At 44.6% G+C, this 14,401-nt stretch overlaps 1 protein-coding gene across 1 annotated transcript in view; it reads left to right on the forward strand.

Moving 5' to 3' along the window:
• MPP4 (MAGUK p55 scaffold protein 4) overlaps positions 1-14,401 on the forward strand; it is a 39,067-nt gene that overhangs the window by 21,353 nt on the left and 3,313 nt on the right. Inside the window, exons 14-19 of the mRNA XM_089779808.1 lie at positions 926-940; positions 4,345-4,386; positions 5,154-5,324; positions 7,275-7,355; positions 8,641-8,734; positions 12,214-12,322. Coding sequence (XP_089635934.1) covers positions 926-940; positions 4,345-4,386; positions 5,154-5,324; positions 7,275-7,355; positions 8,641-8,734; positions 12,214-12,322 — 512 coding nt within the window. The remainder of the gene's footprint in view (positions 1-925; positions 941-4,344; positions 4,387-5,153; positions 5,325-7,274; positions 7,356-8,640; positions 8,735-12,213; positions 12,323-14,401) is intronic.

The following is a 14,401-nucleotide window of genomic DNA, read 5'->3' on the forward strand; positions in this document are numbered from 1 at the left end:
CTGTTTTACCCCAACTCGTTCTTCTCTTTGGGGGCAATACCTGAGACTTACAAAACAGAATAAGGGGGTTTGCAAGGAAGTCACTTGCATCTCTATTTTGGGCTGCTAATGCCTTTTTCTCTGTGAAAGTTGTATTGCAGGGGAATTTCTGCAGACCTTGCTCATTATCTGAGTCCTCTCTTTCCTGCTTCCAGATAGCCAAGGGGGAAAAGTCCAAAGATCGCTCCCAGCTCAGACCTCTACTCTACCTTGACAACTGAGGCTACATTTACACTGCAGCCTTTGTTGGCAGAGACAATGCAAATGAAGCGCTCATTAGCATTCTTCGCAGTCTCATTTGCATAGTCTCTTCCAATTCATTTTGTGGAACAGGTTTTTGCATCAAAAAACTGCAGTGTAGGCTGGGCAGAAAACCCTTTTGCGCAAGATCCTGTATACCTGCTTTTTTGAGGAATAAGGGTTCTTGTGCAAAGACTTTTTTTGCACAAAATGGCCCCGTATACACTGCGTTATTTTGCACAAAAACCTCTTCCACAAAACAGATTGGAAGAGACTATGCAAATGAGAGTGCGAGAAATGCTAATGAGTGCTTCATTTGCATTGTCTCTGCGGACAAAGGCTGCAGTATAGACCTGAGTCATTGGAGCAGCTATATGTTACACTTTCCAAATACAGTACTTGGAGAGTGGCCAGAGCCACGCCATGGAGCTGAGAACTCTTTTGTTTAAAGGTGTAGGATTCAGGTCTAAGATTTGTGCTTTGTCTGTCACATGCTTATTTTAATTCCAGAACAGTGTTGTGTGTTTCATAGTTTGCACTCAAGTTGATCCACATATGAATTGTATTAGGCTTGGTCTTGGTCTTTTCAGAGCCCTAATTTTTCACTTCTCTCTTCTTGTTTGTACATTCTCATCCAAATCTCCAGAGGAGCTTAAAGAAGGTAACTTTAAACTTTTGTCTCCTATAGATTGCACATAGCAATCTGCTAAAGCCAGAAACATGCTACAAACAATAGCTCACTTTGCGGAATGAGGCCCATTACCGCTGTTGAATGTACTTGTTAGCTGTGGGTGAAGAGGTCAGGTCAGGCAGAGAAACAAATAAGAGCTTAGGAGGAAATGACCGTGGAAAGTAAGGTAGGCAGATAGCAATGCAATTTTACTTTACTCTGACCCTGACATCTGTTTTCTTTGTTAACTAGGCCTTAGCCTGCATGTCTTCAGAGCATGCTCCACACCTGGTTATTTGTCAGACTTCTCACTATACAGGCAGTCCCCGAGTTACGCGGATCCGACTTATGTCGGATCCGCAGTTACGAACGGGGCTTTTCTCGCCCTGGAGGACGGGAGCAATGGGACGTCCAGATGCGCCACGATCCCGCCGCCCACGTCCTCCGGGGCGAGAAAAGCTGCTCCCCCCAGCAGACCAGGGAGACGCGGAGCAAAGCCGCGGAGCACGCGGGCAGCGGGACAGCCCAGACGTACTGCGGCTGTCCCGCTGCCGGCGTCCTCCGCGGCTTTGCTCCCCGTCTCCCTGGTCTGCTGGGAGGGGAGCCCCCCAGCAAACCAGGGAGACGCGGAGCAAAGCCGCGGAGGACCCGGGCGGCGGGACCGCAGCGCGTCTTGGTCCTGCCTCCCGCGTCTCCCTGGTCTGCTGGAGGGGGGGGGGCACAGCTAGTGCGCCCCCCCCCCAGCAGACCAGGCTTTTCTCCGGACGCCTGTGGTAGAGCAACTGGGGCGCTGCTGGTTGGTCCCGCAGCGCCGCTCTGGGCGCTACTGGACCAACCTGGCAGCACCTAAGCTGCTCTGCCCCAGGCGCCCTGATTCAGCCGCTGCTGGTCCGTTTCAGCAGCGGCTGAATCAGGACACCTGGGGCAGAGCAGCTTGGGTGCTGCTGGGTTGGTCCAGTAGCGCCGAGGAGCGGCGGCGCTACTGGACCAACCCAGCAGCACCCAAGCTGCTCTGCCCCAGGTGTCCCCAAGTCAGCCGCTGCTGAAACTGATCAGCGGCTGACTACAGGAAGCCCGAGGCAGAGCAACTACTGCCTTGGGCTTCCTGTAGTCAGCCGCTGGTCAGTTTCAGCAGCGGCTGAATCTGGACGCCAGTTCTGACTTACATACAGATTCAACTTAAGAACAAACCTACAGTCCCTATCTTGTACGTAACCCGGGGACTGCCTGTATAGTCAAAAATGGGACGTTACTAGTGTATAACCACTGGTGCACACTAAGAACGTAAAATCCAGTTTAGAATTATGTTTAACTAGTAACCCTTGACAGGGGAAACGCTCCAGCCCAGCCAGTACACTGGTTAAATGGTTACATCTTTAGTGTACACAGGCTGGAAGCAAAACTTCTAAGAGATGAGAGAAGTGAAGAATAGAATCTATTATCAAGTCTACTATGAATAATACGATGCGACTCACAGTTATTGTTTTGGAACTTGCTTTGTTAATGATGCACCCAACAGTATAGTATCATGGGCATGCTTAGTGCTTTCCAGGCGAATGGAAAGACAATGTTCCTACCCTGGAACAACTTCCAATATAAAATTAGATCAAAGAGACAAAGAAAGGACTGCAGACAAGGAAAGATGTAGGGAGAATAAAGCTTAATAACAGAAAAGAAGATACAGCTTTGCCTTGGCAGGAGGGCGGGGAGGGGTGGCAAACTTACCTGTGAGAAATAAGATCTGAACACTGCTGTCATAATAGGTTTCTTCTCTTGCTAGTTATTTTAAACTTTCTTTATCTCTTTTATTATAAAGTTTTGAAATATTTTACGATAGAAGAGTAGACAGAGATTTGTGGAGAATTAGCATTCAGGGCCTTTTCAAAAGAAGGAAGATTGAAGGAGGAAATGTGTGCATTGTTCCAGGCGCACAGTACAATATGGGAGAAGGTGTGAAATCGTGAGCAGGAGAAAGAAGTGAAGGAGATACGGTAGGCAGGAGATTTGGGCAATGGGGAAGTACCAAAATGCCTTTGGCTGGGTAATCTAGGACTGAGATACAGGCAGAAGTAGGTTTGTACAGTTGTTTTGAGACTTTTTTTAGGCATATTGATATTCAGCTCAGATTCTTGCTTATTTTAATATTGTCTTTTTAAGGAGGTCATGCCAGCTAGATTTCACCTGAGGAATGTAAATTGCATACTGCTCTTCTACATTATGGATGTTTTAATGTGTGGCAGGGGCGGTGGGAATCCTAGGCAGGGAAGGCACTGTCTTCCCGAACCACCAGGCAGAGGCCCACCCAGACTCTGCTCCCAGAATGTTGCTGTCTGCTCTACCCACCCTCCCTGTGCTCCAGGGTTGGGGAAGCTGGGGCCATGGGTCCTCTGTCCTACCCAGTGCTTCGGGGCTGTGGAGGCTGGGGCTGTGTGCTGCCCACCCTCCCCTGTGCTCTGGGGGCGGAGAAGCTAGGCCCACCCTCCCCATGGGGCTGGAGGGCTTGCCTCCCTCAGCCCTACCTTCACCCACCGCCCAAGATGTGTGGTACTTCAGCTGTTCTTTTTCAAAGATAATGATGTGTGGCACTTACACTCTCCCCTAGAGAATATTTAGACTTCCTAGTGGGAGATGAACTTACATTTCACTCTCACAGAAATGTGAGTGACTTGGTTTAAATCTTTGATACAACATGGTACTTCAGTCAACTGTGCTCTGCACGTCATGAGCCTTATTTCTGTGACTATCATTAAAGCTATAATGTAGTCATGGATATTTTTAATGTAAGTCATGGGCAGGAAACACAGTAATGAACTGGCCAGTGACCTGTCCATGACTTACACTAAAAATACCCATGACTAACTATTAAGTGGTGGAAAGGGGGCAGATACCAATGGACGCTGCTTCTCAGGGAGGGGGTTGTTCTGGTGATCGGTGCTGCTCCGGAGAGGGGCAGGCTGGGCTCTGTTGATGCGTGTGGGGGGGCAGGCATGGGCCCTGCCACTGCTGTTGCTCATTCTCCGTGTGCAGAGTGGCCCAGTGCACTGCTGTGGGGGAGGGGACACAACCAGGGGTGCAGCTACTGCTGCTCCTGGACCAGTATTCCATGGCAGGGCCCAGGACCGGCTGCCTAAGCAATGGCTGGTCACGAAAAAACCTCAGCTGCTTGGGAAGCCCTGGGGTCATCTGCACCAGCCACTGCAGCAGCAGAAGTCGTGGAGGTCCTGGAAAGTCATAGAAGCCATGATTTCCTTGCCTCTGCGAAAGACTTGCAGCCTTAAAGATCATTCACTTAAAGATTCCCAATTCTGTGATATGGAAGATTAGGGGAAATTCTACTGACTGTTAAGTATTCACCCTCCTTTCTCCTTCCCACTTCTTTGCTCTTCATGTCCCAGAAGAGGAGGAATTCAGTGGATCTGGCCAACGGGTCTTTATTGGTATGTGGTGATTAATGATAGGCAAAAGGCTTGATTGAGACAGGATGCTTGTCTGACACACAATGTATGTGACCTTTCTTGGAAGCATTTCTCTCCATTGTCCAGTGATTCCTGCCCCTATCTATATTCACTCAGCTTTTCTAGATCCCTCCGCTTCCCTTCCAGATCCTGGCTAGCTGATTCTTTTCCAATAAGCCAACCTCCCCAATAGATGATCAGCACCTGCATAACTTAGCTGCACTAAGCTTCTGATCCTTTAGCTTCCCCTCTTAAATCTCCTGATGTGGTGTGAACCGTTTCTGGGGCTTTCCCAAGCTGTAGAGTGTGTGAGGTTTCCACTGCTGTGATGAGGCCAAGTAGTGAGTCTGTCTCAGGCAAGTGAGCTACAGGACTCTCTTGCTGAAACAAAAGTTGAATTCAGTTGAGAAGCTAACAAACAGATTTTTGGACCCATTACATTTTCCAGAGCAGGTCACCCATTTCTAACAATGAAATATTTGGCGGGAAACCTCCCTCTGGTTTGTTTTGCAGGTTCATTTTTGGGAGTCTAATTTAGACGAGTTTAGAGTAGCTTTCAATACTTGTGTTGCTATTTTGAAAATCTAAACTAGTTTCAGAGACTCCACCAAACTGTTGTATCAAGAGTGATACATATTTTTTTCGACCTTATGAGAAGGTACAACTCACAGTATGTTCAGGTCGTCAAACTGGACTGTCACCTGCAGCCAATATCAGTATCAATATCTGTCTCTTTCTGCCCTTCCCAGCTGGTTTCCGTAGAAGCATGCGTCTGTGCCGCAGGAAATCCCGGAGCAGCCAGCACTCCTGTTATGCCCGGTGTCCCAGCAGCTGTTACAGCACAGTAGCAGCCCCTTATGAAGAGGTGGTGAGATACCAGCGACATCCCACAGATCGAAACCGACTAATTGTGCTAGTGGGTATGTAACAGCAACCGACGGGAGCATGCAAATCATACAAGCTCTAGTAAATACAGAGGAAAGTGTCCGTCCTGCTCCAGCTCTTGTGGAATCAGTAATTCAATAAAAGCCTTATCCAATGGGAGTTCTCCCACTCACTGCAGTGGTTTGGCCCTGATAGGTAGCTCTTAAAGGCTGGTGGACCCAATATTTGACCTAGGTTTTATTTTGCCAGACAACAGTTTTGTAAAGTCTATGTGATTATATGTGGTTCTCGTTGTTCCAAAACATTTCCTTCAATGTTTCAACAGTCTGAGCAATGCAATGCTTACAGGCAACCCTACTGCAACAATTATTGGATGAAAATGCATTTAATCACAGAAACAGAATCCAGTTTAACTTTTGTGGGGTTTTCTATAAATAGCTGTATAAAAATGTATAAATCTTCTATGACACATACCTTGAAGTGATGCTTTTATAGGATGATGGTTAAGAACAAACAGCCAGCCATGGAGGGTGAGAGGTTAAAAACCTAGTCTAGAAAATACTAGTCTTACAGGGCTGGGAAAGCTAAGCTAATATCCATGTGCCTCGAGTAGGAATTTCTATAACAAGTACAGGGCCAGCCTTAGGAAAAATGGTAGCTCTGAGCAAACTTCCTTTGGTGCTCACTATGCTGTAGATGTCCACTCAGCAAGCGGAAGAGCGGAGTGGTACCTCAGGTGTCATGCTGCTGGGTATGGTGGAGAGGTGAATGTGTCAGCAACTGGTTCCGGCCCCACTCTATCCCCCTCCCTCTGCTTCCTGGGTGGGCCCTTCTGCAGACTCTTACCCACAGCGTGCCTCTCACCCATGACTCCTTGGGCAGTCACTTTGACTGCCCATCCATAAGGCAGGTCCTGAGCAAGTAGTATGATAAATGATGTGTTGCCCGTCCTAAAGTGGAAATTTAGATTTAATAACTGTTTGAATGGAAGCTGCTTATATTTTTGCTAGGCGCAGCATTCTTGGACATTTGTGGGGAGGGGAAAGCTTGTCACCCAGCCTAGATCTGTACCAACTGGATACAGATTTCGCTCAGATTGCTGGGGCTGAACCTTCTTCTGGCTGTAGCTATATTGCTGAAAAGTGATCAGGCATGTAACTGGTGATGTCACTAGCTGGGAAGCCCAAGGAAGGAAGCAGCAACCTCATTTCCAGGCCAGTCATTTGCTTCACCAGCTCTTGCATATGGCAACTAGGGATGTGAACGACTAGATGATTATCCAATAAGCAAATGCTTATTGAATAGTCGACATACCAGTCGACTACTCGCTTCCCCGCCCTTGTTGCCTCTATCAGAAAGAGGCAGCAAGAGGAGGGGGAAAGAGGAGAGGGTGCTTCAAGGCAGCAGCACTGCATGGAGCCTGGAGCCAGACCCCACGCTCCATGTGGTGCTGCCGCTTTGAAATTCCGCATGCAGCCTGGGGCCAGCAGGGAGTCTCCAGCTGGCCCGGGCTGCATGCAAAATGGCAGCACCACGTGGAACCCAAGGTCTGCCACTTTAAAACACTGTGAGCAACCCAGGATCCCTAGCTGACCAGGGCTGTACATGGCATTTCAAAGCGGCAGCCGGGGAGTCCAGGTTTGAATTGCCGTGGGGCGCACAGGGCCAGTGGGAGACTGTTTGAGTCCCTCACTGGCCCTGTGCTCCCTGCAGAGTTTTCACCTTTGAAGAGTAGCAACAGCACCAGGGCTTTTGCTACATTTTAAAGGCAGAGGTGCCCTTATCAACTAATCAAATAGTTGATTCAAATTGCATTGACTGTTCTATTAGCCAATCAAAATTTTACCTCCCTAAGGGCAACATCAGATCATGTTATTTGGCTGTTAGAAATATGATATTCTTGTAGTTTTAGCAAACTATTTTATGTATTATGCCCATTATTGATGTATGGGATTTACTGTGTGTGTTTTTTTTTCAATACCTAGGTCCTTCAGGAGTTGGCGTGAATGAGCTAAGGCGGCGGCTTATTGGAATGAACCCTCACCTTTTTCAAAGTGCTGTCCCCCGTATGTGACATGTTCTTTTCAATCTCTAACTTCCTGTTCGGAGGAATGAAAACATGAAATATTTACTCTTTCTCCTGTCACAGAATATTGATAGACTCTCTGCTGCAGGGATGGATTCCCTATCAATCAAGCATATTATGCTGTCCCTGAATGTATGCATTTGTTAACAGGGCACAGGAGTCTAGATTAACAATATACATTTCCTTTTATTTTTGTAAGAACTACGGGAAAGAAGGAAATGCTACTTTCTTTTACTGGGCTTCATTTAAAATGTTGTCATTGGCCAGTTTTTCCAGCTGACGGGGAAGAAGGATGATCTTGTGGTTAAGGCACTGTTACTTTGATTCTTGGAAAACTAGGTTTGCTTCTCGGGATGTGAATGGATTACTGGCATGGACAAGTCACTTCATCTCTTTATGCTTCATTTTTTCCATTTGTAAAATGGGGCTGTGGGGAGTGATGAAGATGAATTCATTTAATGTTTGTTTTATAAGGTGTCCAGACATTATGGGAAGGAGGGCCATATAAATACCTAAGTAGACAGGATTTCCTACCTAGCATATTAAATCTAAAGCAAAGTCATATAATATCTCATATCTGACTCAAATGGAGAGAAGTTTGATATGCCTGCTCATTTGGTAAGAGGTTTTGTGAAGATAAAGCACGAGGAGTGCAAGACTCTCCATGCCTGTCTTTAGTACCATTCCAAGAAGGCTATGAAATGTAACACAATGGAAAGTGGAGTTGTGCAGGTAACTTTTAAACTACTTCAGAATAGTCTCCAAACACTGCCACTCATGGAGGTGGTTTTATTTTTATTTTCATTTTTTTTGGCATAGCAGGAGAGAGAAATTGGTAGGAGAAGCATTGCAGTGTGTACAACTCCACTGTTTGGTAGATGAAAGCTGTTGACAAAGTTGTGTAGTCTAGTCAAGGTCTAAGACTAATGGTTTCCTCTCTCTTCAGGAATAGTGCCCATTGTACTTAAAATGGACTCCTAAGCATAATGTGGACACACACATTCAATTCTGGACGTTTTACTGACCTTGTTGTAGTGTCAACAGGGTTTTTGCTGTGGGCTAAAAAACTGAAACCATTCATTTTTATTATTTCATTTTGATTACTTTTGAAAATAAACAGGGTTTTAAAAATATATACATTCACATTGCTGAAAATGGACTTTGGGAGTCCTGGCTTTTCACTAGGAATTTTGTTCTCAAATTGATTTATTGAAGAAAGAAAAATAAACGTTTTTACAATTTTTGTAAATATTTTCTTTCTTAAGACACCACACGAGCTCAGAAGAGCTATGAAGAGAACGGCCGTGAGTATCACTATGTATCAAAGGAAACATTTGAAAACCTGGTATATAGTCACAGGTAACTGAATTCCTATTGCTTTCCTCTCGCCAGCTCTAACGTTCAATATGCTCCAAAGCAAGGATAGTCTTATGGTTTAGCCCAAATTCTGACAGTCAGAAGACCAGGGTTCTTCTCCGCCACAGACTTCTAGTGTGAGCCTTAGGATAGGTATACAGTGCATTTAAACTGCACTGTGCAGATAACTAGGGCTTGCCAGGCTCAGGCAAAAGGGCTGTTTAATTGCAGTGTAGATGTGTAGGCTTGGGCTAGAGACAGGCTCTAAATCTCTGTGAGGTTAGAGGGTCCCAGAGCTAGAGCTCCAGCTCAAACCTGAGTGCCTATGCTGCAATGAAACAGCCCCACAAGCCTGAGTGAGCTGGCACTGCCCAGCAGCAGGCATCTTATTGCTGTGTATACTCCAATACCCTTAGGCCCAGACTTTCATAGTGGCCTCTCTTTTGGGGCATATTAGTTTTTGACTGTCTAACTTCAGCAGCCTCAGACCTGACTTTTAGAAGGAGCTGAGCATCTCATAGACTTAGACTCATAGACTTTAAGGTCAGAAGGGACCATTATGATCATCTAGTCTGACCCCCTGCACAGTGCAGGCCACAGAATCTCACCCACTCCTCCCAGAATAATCCTCTCACCTATATCTCAGATATTGAAGCCTTCAAATACTTTGAAGACCCCAAGATGCAGAGAATCCTCCAGCTGTGATCTGTACCCCATGCTACAGAGGAAGGCGAAAAACCTCCAGGGCTTCTGCCAATCTACCCTGGAGGAAAATTCCTTCCTGACCCCAAATATGGCGATCAGCTAAACCCTGAGCATGTGGGCAAGACTCACCAGCCAGACACCCAGAAAGTTCTCTATAGTAACTCCTATCATCCCTCCATTGACCTATTTCCCACTGATAATGAATGGTCAATTAGTTACCAAGATCATGTTATCTCATCAAACCATTCCCTTCATAAACCCATCTAGTTTAATCTTGAAGCCAGATAGATCTTTTGCCCCCACTACTTCCCTTGGAAGGCCAATCCAGAACCTCACTCCTTTAATGGTTAGAAACCTTCGTCTAATCTCAAGTCTAAACTTCCTACTAGCCAGCTTATATCCATTTGTTCTTCTGTCCACATTGGTATTAAGCTTAAATAATTCCTCTCCCTCCCTGGTATTTATCTCTCTAATATATTTAAAAAGTGCAATCATGTCCCCCCTCAGCCTTCTTTTGGTTAAGGTAAACAAGCCAAGCTCCTTGAGTCTCCTTTCATAAGACAGGTTTTCCATTCCTCGGATCATCCTAGTGGCCCTTCTTTGTACCTGTTCCAGTTTGAATTCATCCTTCTTAAACATGGGAGACCAGAACTGCACACAGTATTCCAAATGGGGTCTCACCAGTGCCTTGTATAATGGCACTAACACCTCCTTATCCCTACTGGAAATACCTCGCCTAATACATCCCAAGATCGTATTAGCCTTTTTCACCGCCATGTCACAATGGCGGCTCATAGTCATTCTATAATCAACCAGGACTCCGAGGTCCTTCTCCTCCTCCGTTACTTCCAACTGATGTGTCCCCAGCTTATAACTAAAATTCTTGTTATTAATCCCTAAATACATAACCTTACACTTCTCACTATTAAATTTCATCCTATTGATCACTCCAATTTACAAGATCATCCAGATCTTCCTGTAAGATATCCTGATCCTTTTCTGAATTGGCAATAGCTCCCAAATTTGTGTCATCCACAAATTTTATTAGGACACTTCCACTTTTGGTGCCAAGATCAGCAATAAAAAGATTAAATAAAATTGGCCCCAAAACTGATCCCTGAGGAACTCCGCTAGTAACCTTCCTCCAACCTGACAGTTCACCTTTCAATATGACCCGCTGTAGTCTCCCCTTTAACCAGTTGCTTATCCACCTCTCAACTTTCATATTAATCCCTATCATTTCCAATTTAACCAATAATTCCCCATGTGGTACTGTATCAAATGCCTTACTAACATTGAGGTAGATTAGATCCACTGCATTTCCTTTATCTAAAAAATCTGTTACTTTCTCAAAAAAGGAGATCAGGTTGGTTTGGCACGATCTACCTTTTGTAAAACCATGTTGTAATTTGTCCCAATTGCCATTAGCCTCAATGTCTCTAACTACTTTCTCCTGTTGACTTCAGTGGGAGTTCTGGGCTCTCAACACTTCTGAAAATCAGATGGTACATTTCTAAAATAAAGACAAAACTAAGCAGCCGAAATCAAATTTGCGTCTTTGCTGAGTGATGGACCCTGCCATCAAAAGTGTCTCCATGAAGGCACCAGAACCTTTGAGGACCAAATTTTCAAAAGTGCTCCTCTAACTTCTATTCTGCAGTTTCCCCATTAGTAAAATGTAAAAGTAAAAATATTCACCTTATGCAAAGGGCTGTTATGAAGCGTCATTCATGAAAGCATGTAAAACACTTTGGGTTCATCTACACAACACAAACCCTACAGCAGCAAGTTTCAGAGCCTGGGTCTACAGACTGGGGCTGTTGTCATGGTGTTAAAAATAACCATGTAGACCGGGGTGGGCAAAGGGGGCTTCATAGGGTAGCGGCAGGGAGCGAGAGACTGTGTGTGCTCCTCCTGCCCTCAGACCCTGATTGACCTGGGGGCGGGGGAGCACGTGAAGTCTCCTCCTGCCCTGCAAGGGGGCGGGTACCTAGAGGGAACCACCAGCTGTTCAGAACAGCTGGCAGTTTTCTGTAGGCAGGGGCAAAGACTCATGTGCTTCCCCATCCCCCGGCCTAGCAGGGTCTGTGGGAGGGGAGCACAGAAGTGTCCTGGCCTTGCCCCTTCCACCAGAGGTCCTACCCCTTCTGGGGCAGCCCAGGGTCACTTCAAAAATTAGTGAAGTGCCCCCTGTCTAAAATTATTGCTCACTCCTGATGTAGACATTCCAGCTCCGGCTGGAGCTTGGTCTCTGAAACCCACTCTCTTTGTTGGGTTTTCTAGCCTGAGCTCAAGCCCAAGCCAGAAGGTCTGTACTGTGTTGCAGGGTTTGGGTGCATTTTCCTGTGTAGATGGGCCCTTTGAGATCCCCTGATAGTTGGCCCTACATAACTGGAAAGTATCTGTTGTTTTTTGTCATTACTGTAAGTAAATACCAGTGGAGAATTTGCACATAGCTGTCTTGAGATCAATCAAAGCCATTACCTGTGAACCTTCTCAGGTAGTTCTAAAGGGGTACTTCTAAATGCATAATTTTGGAGTCTATTTAGAGATGGGAGATTTTTGTATCCGACAGTCATGCTGTAATCTAGATTTCATCCTCAGCAAAGGATCCTATATCTTAATATAATTCAGTTTTCACAGAGGATTAATCCTCCTTTTGCTCTTGGGTCTCTTGATTAGATCTTCAGATTTCACTGCTAAATGCAAAATTTCACTAGCTGTCACTTAAAGGGTCTGCCTCATTTCTCTGTCCTCCCTTCTCGCCCCTCTCGCAGAATGCTAGAACATGGGGAATACAAGGGACACCTATATGGCACCAGTATCGATGCTGTGCGAACAGTCCTTGGTGAAGGCAAGATCTGTATAGTGGATTTGGAACCACAGGTAATTAGGAGGAAATAAGACTTACACTTCATGGAAGAGATTGTCAGAAACCTCCTACAAGTTCTAAGAACATTTAAAAGAGCAGTGTTAAAATGAAAGAAACTGGGAGCTATCCATTTCATGAGGCCCGCTGGAAATTGATAGATCTTTCTTCACACATGGTCTTGATGCTTAAATGATACCATGCTGGACTCACAAAAACACTATAGTTCTTGCTTTTTGGAAATGACTGGTTGTGACCTAATGCCTCAGAAAATGCAATGAGTTTTCAAACTTGTTCCTAGCACAAAGCCAATTTTTTAAGCAGCAATTGTTTCTGGGACACTCTCTTACCTTTATATGATTGTGTAGGACATTGCCACTTGTGTTTGCAATCCTATATCATCCCAATGCTTAAATGGACAAGTAATGTTGGGAAATATTTAATATAGTCTTGGTTTCTTTTGAATCAATTTAACAGGTGAGAATAAAGAAGAGCACCTAGCACATGTGACCAGCCAGCATTCCAAGAACCACCACCAAGTCTTCCATAGGCCACCCGTGGTTCATAGTAAAAATGTAAAAACATCTGCTCTAAAGGAAGGGAATTCTTGCACAGGGCTGTTTCAGTTTCATTATCCCCTTTTGTTTTAGCAACAGTTATAAGATTCTGAAGGGGTTGGAGGTTTGGTGGTCTAAGATGAAGTTCATTAGTTTACTGACACTAGTTCTGGGGCTTATTAGTGAAGCATCTATGCTGTAACAATTAGTGGGGCTTATTAGTGTAATTAGATTCCGGTTGAAAATCACCTGCGGGCAGGTTTCTGCAGTATGCTCACTATCATAATAAGGTTGCTGCTTGGAAAGATGGTTCAATTAACAAAGTTACTATAAAATTGGATTAGGATTCATTAATAAGATTGTGTACAGTGTAAACCACAGTGAGGTGGAGTATATATATGCATATGTGCTATAATTTCTAATGTGCTTATCACAATGGGTTAGAAGTCTAGTCCGATTATTCTATCTCATACTTTAAATTAAAAATTTGTTAGGAAAAATGGACACTGACCCATATTGTCTTCTACACTTTCTTACAATGAAACAGTTACAGTATATCCTGAATGAATCACACTAGCAACTAAAAACTGTGTTCATTCATAGCTTGGAAATGTAATCCATAGGAGGGCGGGAGCATTTAAGAAAGAATGATTCCCCGAGAGTCTAATACGTCCCCACCTTAAATTTACATTTCAACCTTCTTTAGACATAAAAATAGCACCATGTCTATCAGGCACTGCAATGCTAATGATGAAGAAACACCTTCCCCAAATCTTTCAAAATGGTTAGAGGGGAAACCCCTTTTTTCTTCTTCCTCTGAATCCTCACTGATCAGAGAGAGCCAAGGTAGAGATAACAAAAGAGTTTTTCAGAAGCTGACTCTAACTCAATTTTCTTTGAGGAGGAGGAATGGTCACTAGATTTCATGAACTAGATGGCTGGTTAGAGAAGTTCAGGCTGTATCACCTTGAAGGTCTAAAAAAGTTGCTCCCTAGATGGAGCTACTATACTTAACTGATGGCCACAATCTGTTCCTCAAACATTAAAAATTCCACATATGCTCCTTTGTTAGGCACAGCAAAAATAATTTCTTCTAAGGCTAGAAAAAAAACAAGATTTGTTTCAGCTATCTTTACTATCTCTGATCCATTTCCAGACCACTCAGCCATATGAAAAAATAAGCATGCTGCTAGTTTATGTAGGTTTTCTTCTTTGCAGTCCCTGGTCCTGGGCTTACTGATAGGGGAAAAGATTAATAAAGATCTGAGTTAATAGTTTTCAAGAGCTGCTGAAGGCTTCAAGTCCTGTAAAGGACTCTTCTAAGATTTTTTTTTTAAATTACTTTCTTATTTGCTGGCATTAATTCTCCTGTTTGTATAGGGTTTTCATGCCTGAGCCTCTCTGGGAGCCTAACGAAATATCATTGAAAAGCATAACTGAAAGAAAGGTTCCATGGCCCAATAAATTCCAGAGGGAAACTTCCTTTAGATACATGGACCCAGAATTGTCCAAGTTTTCTCTTGTGTAGTGAGAAGTTAT

This window comes from Pelodiscus sinensis, chromosome 7 (genome assembly GCF_052426305.1).
Source record: "Pelodiscus sinensis isolate ZL-2025 chromosome 7, ASM5242630v1, whole genome shotgun sequence".
In the NCBI taxonomy this organism is placed as follows: Eukaryota; Metazoa; Chordata; order Testudines; family Trionychidae; genus Pelodiscus; species Pelodiscus sinensis.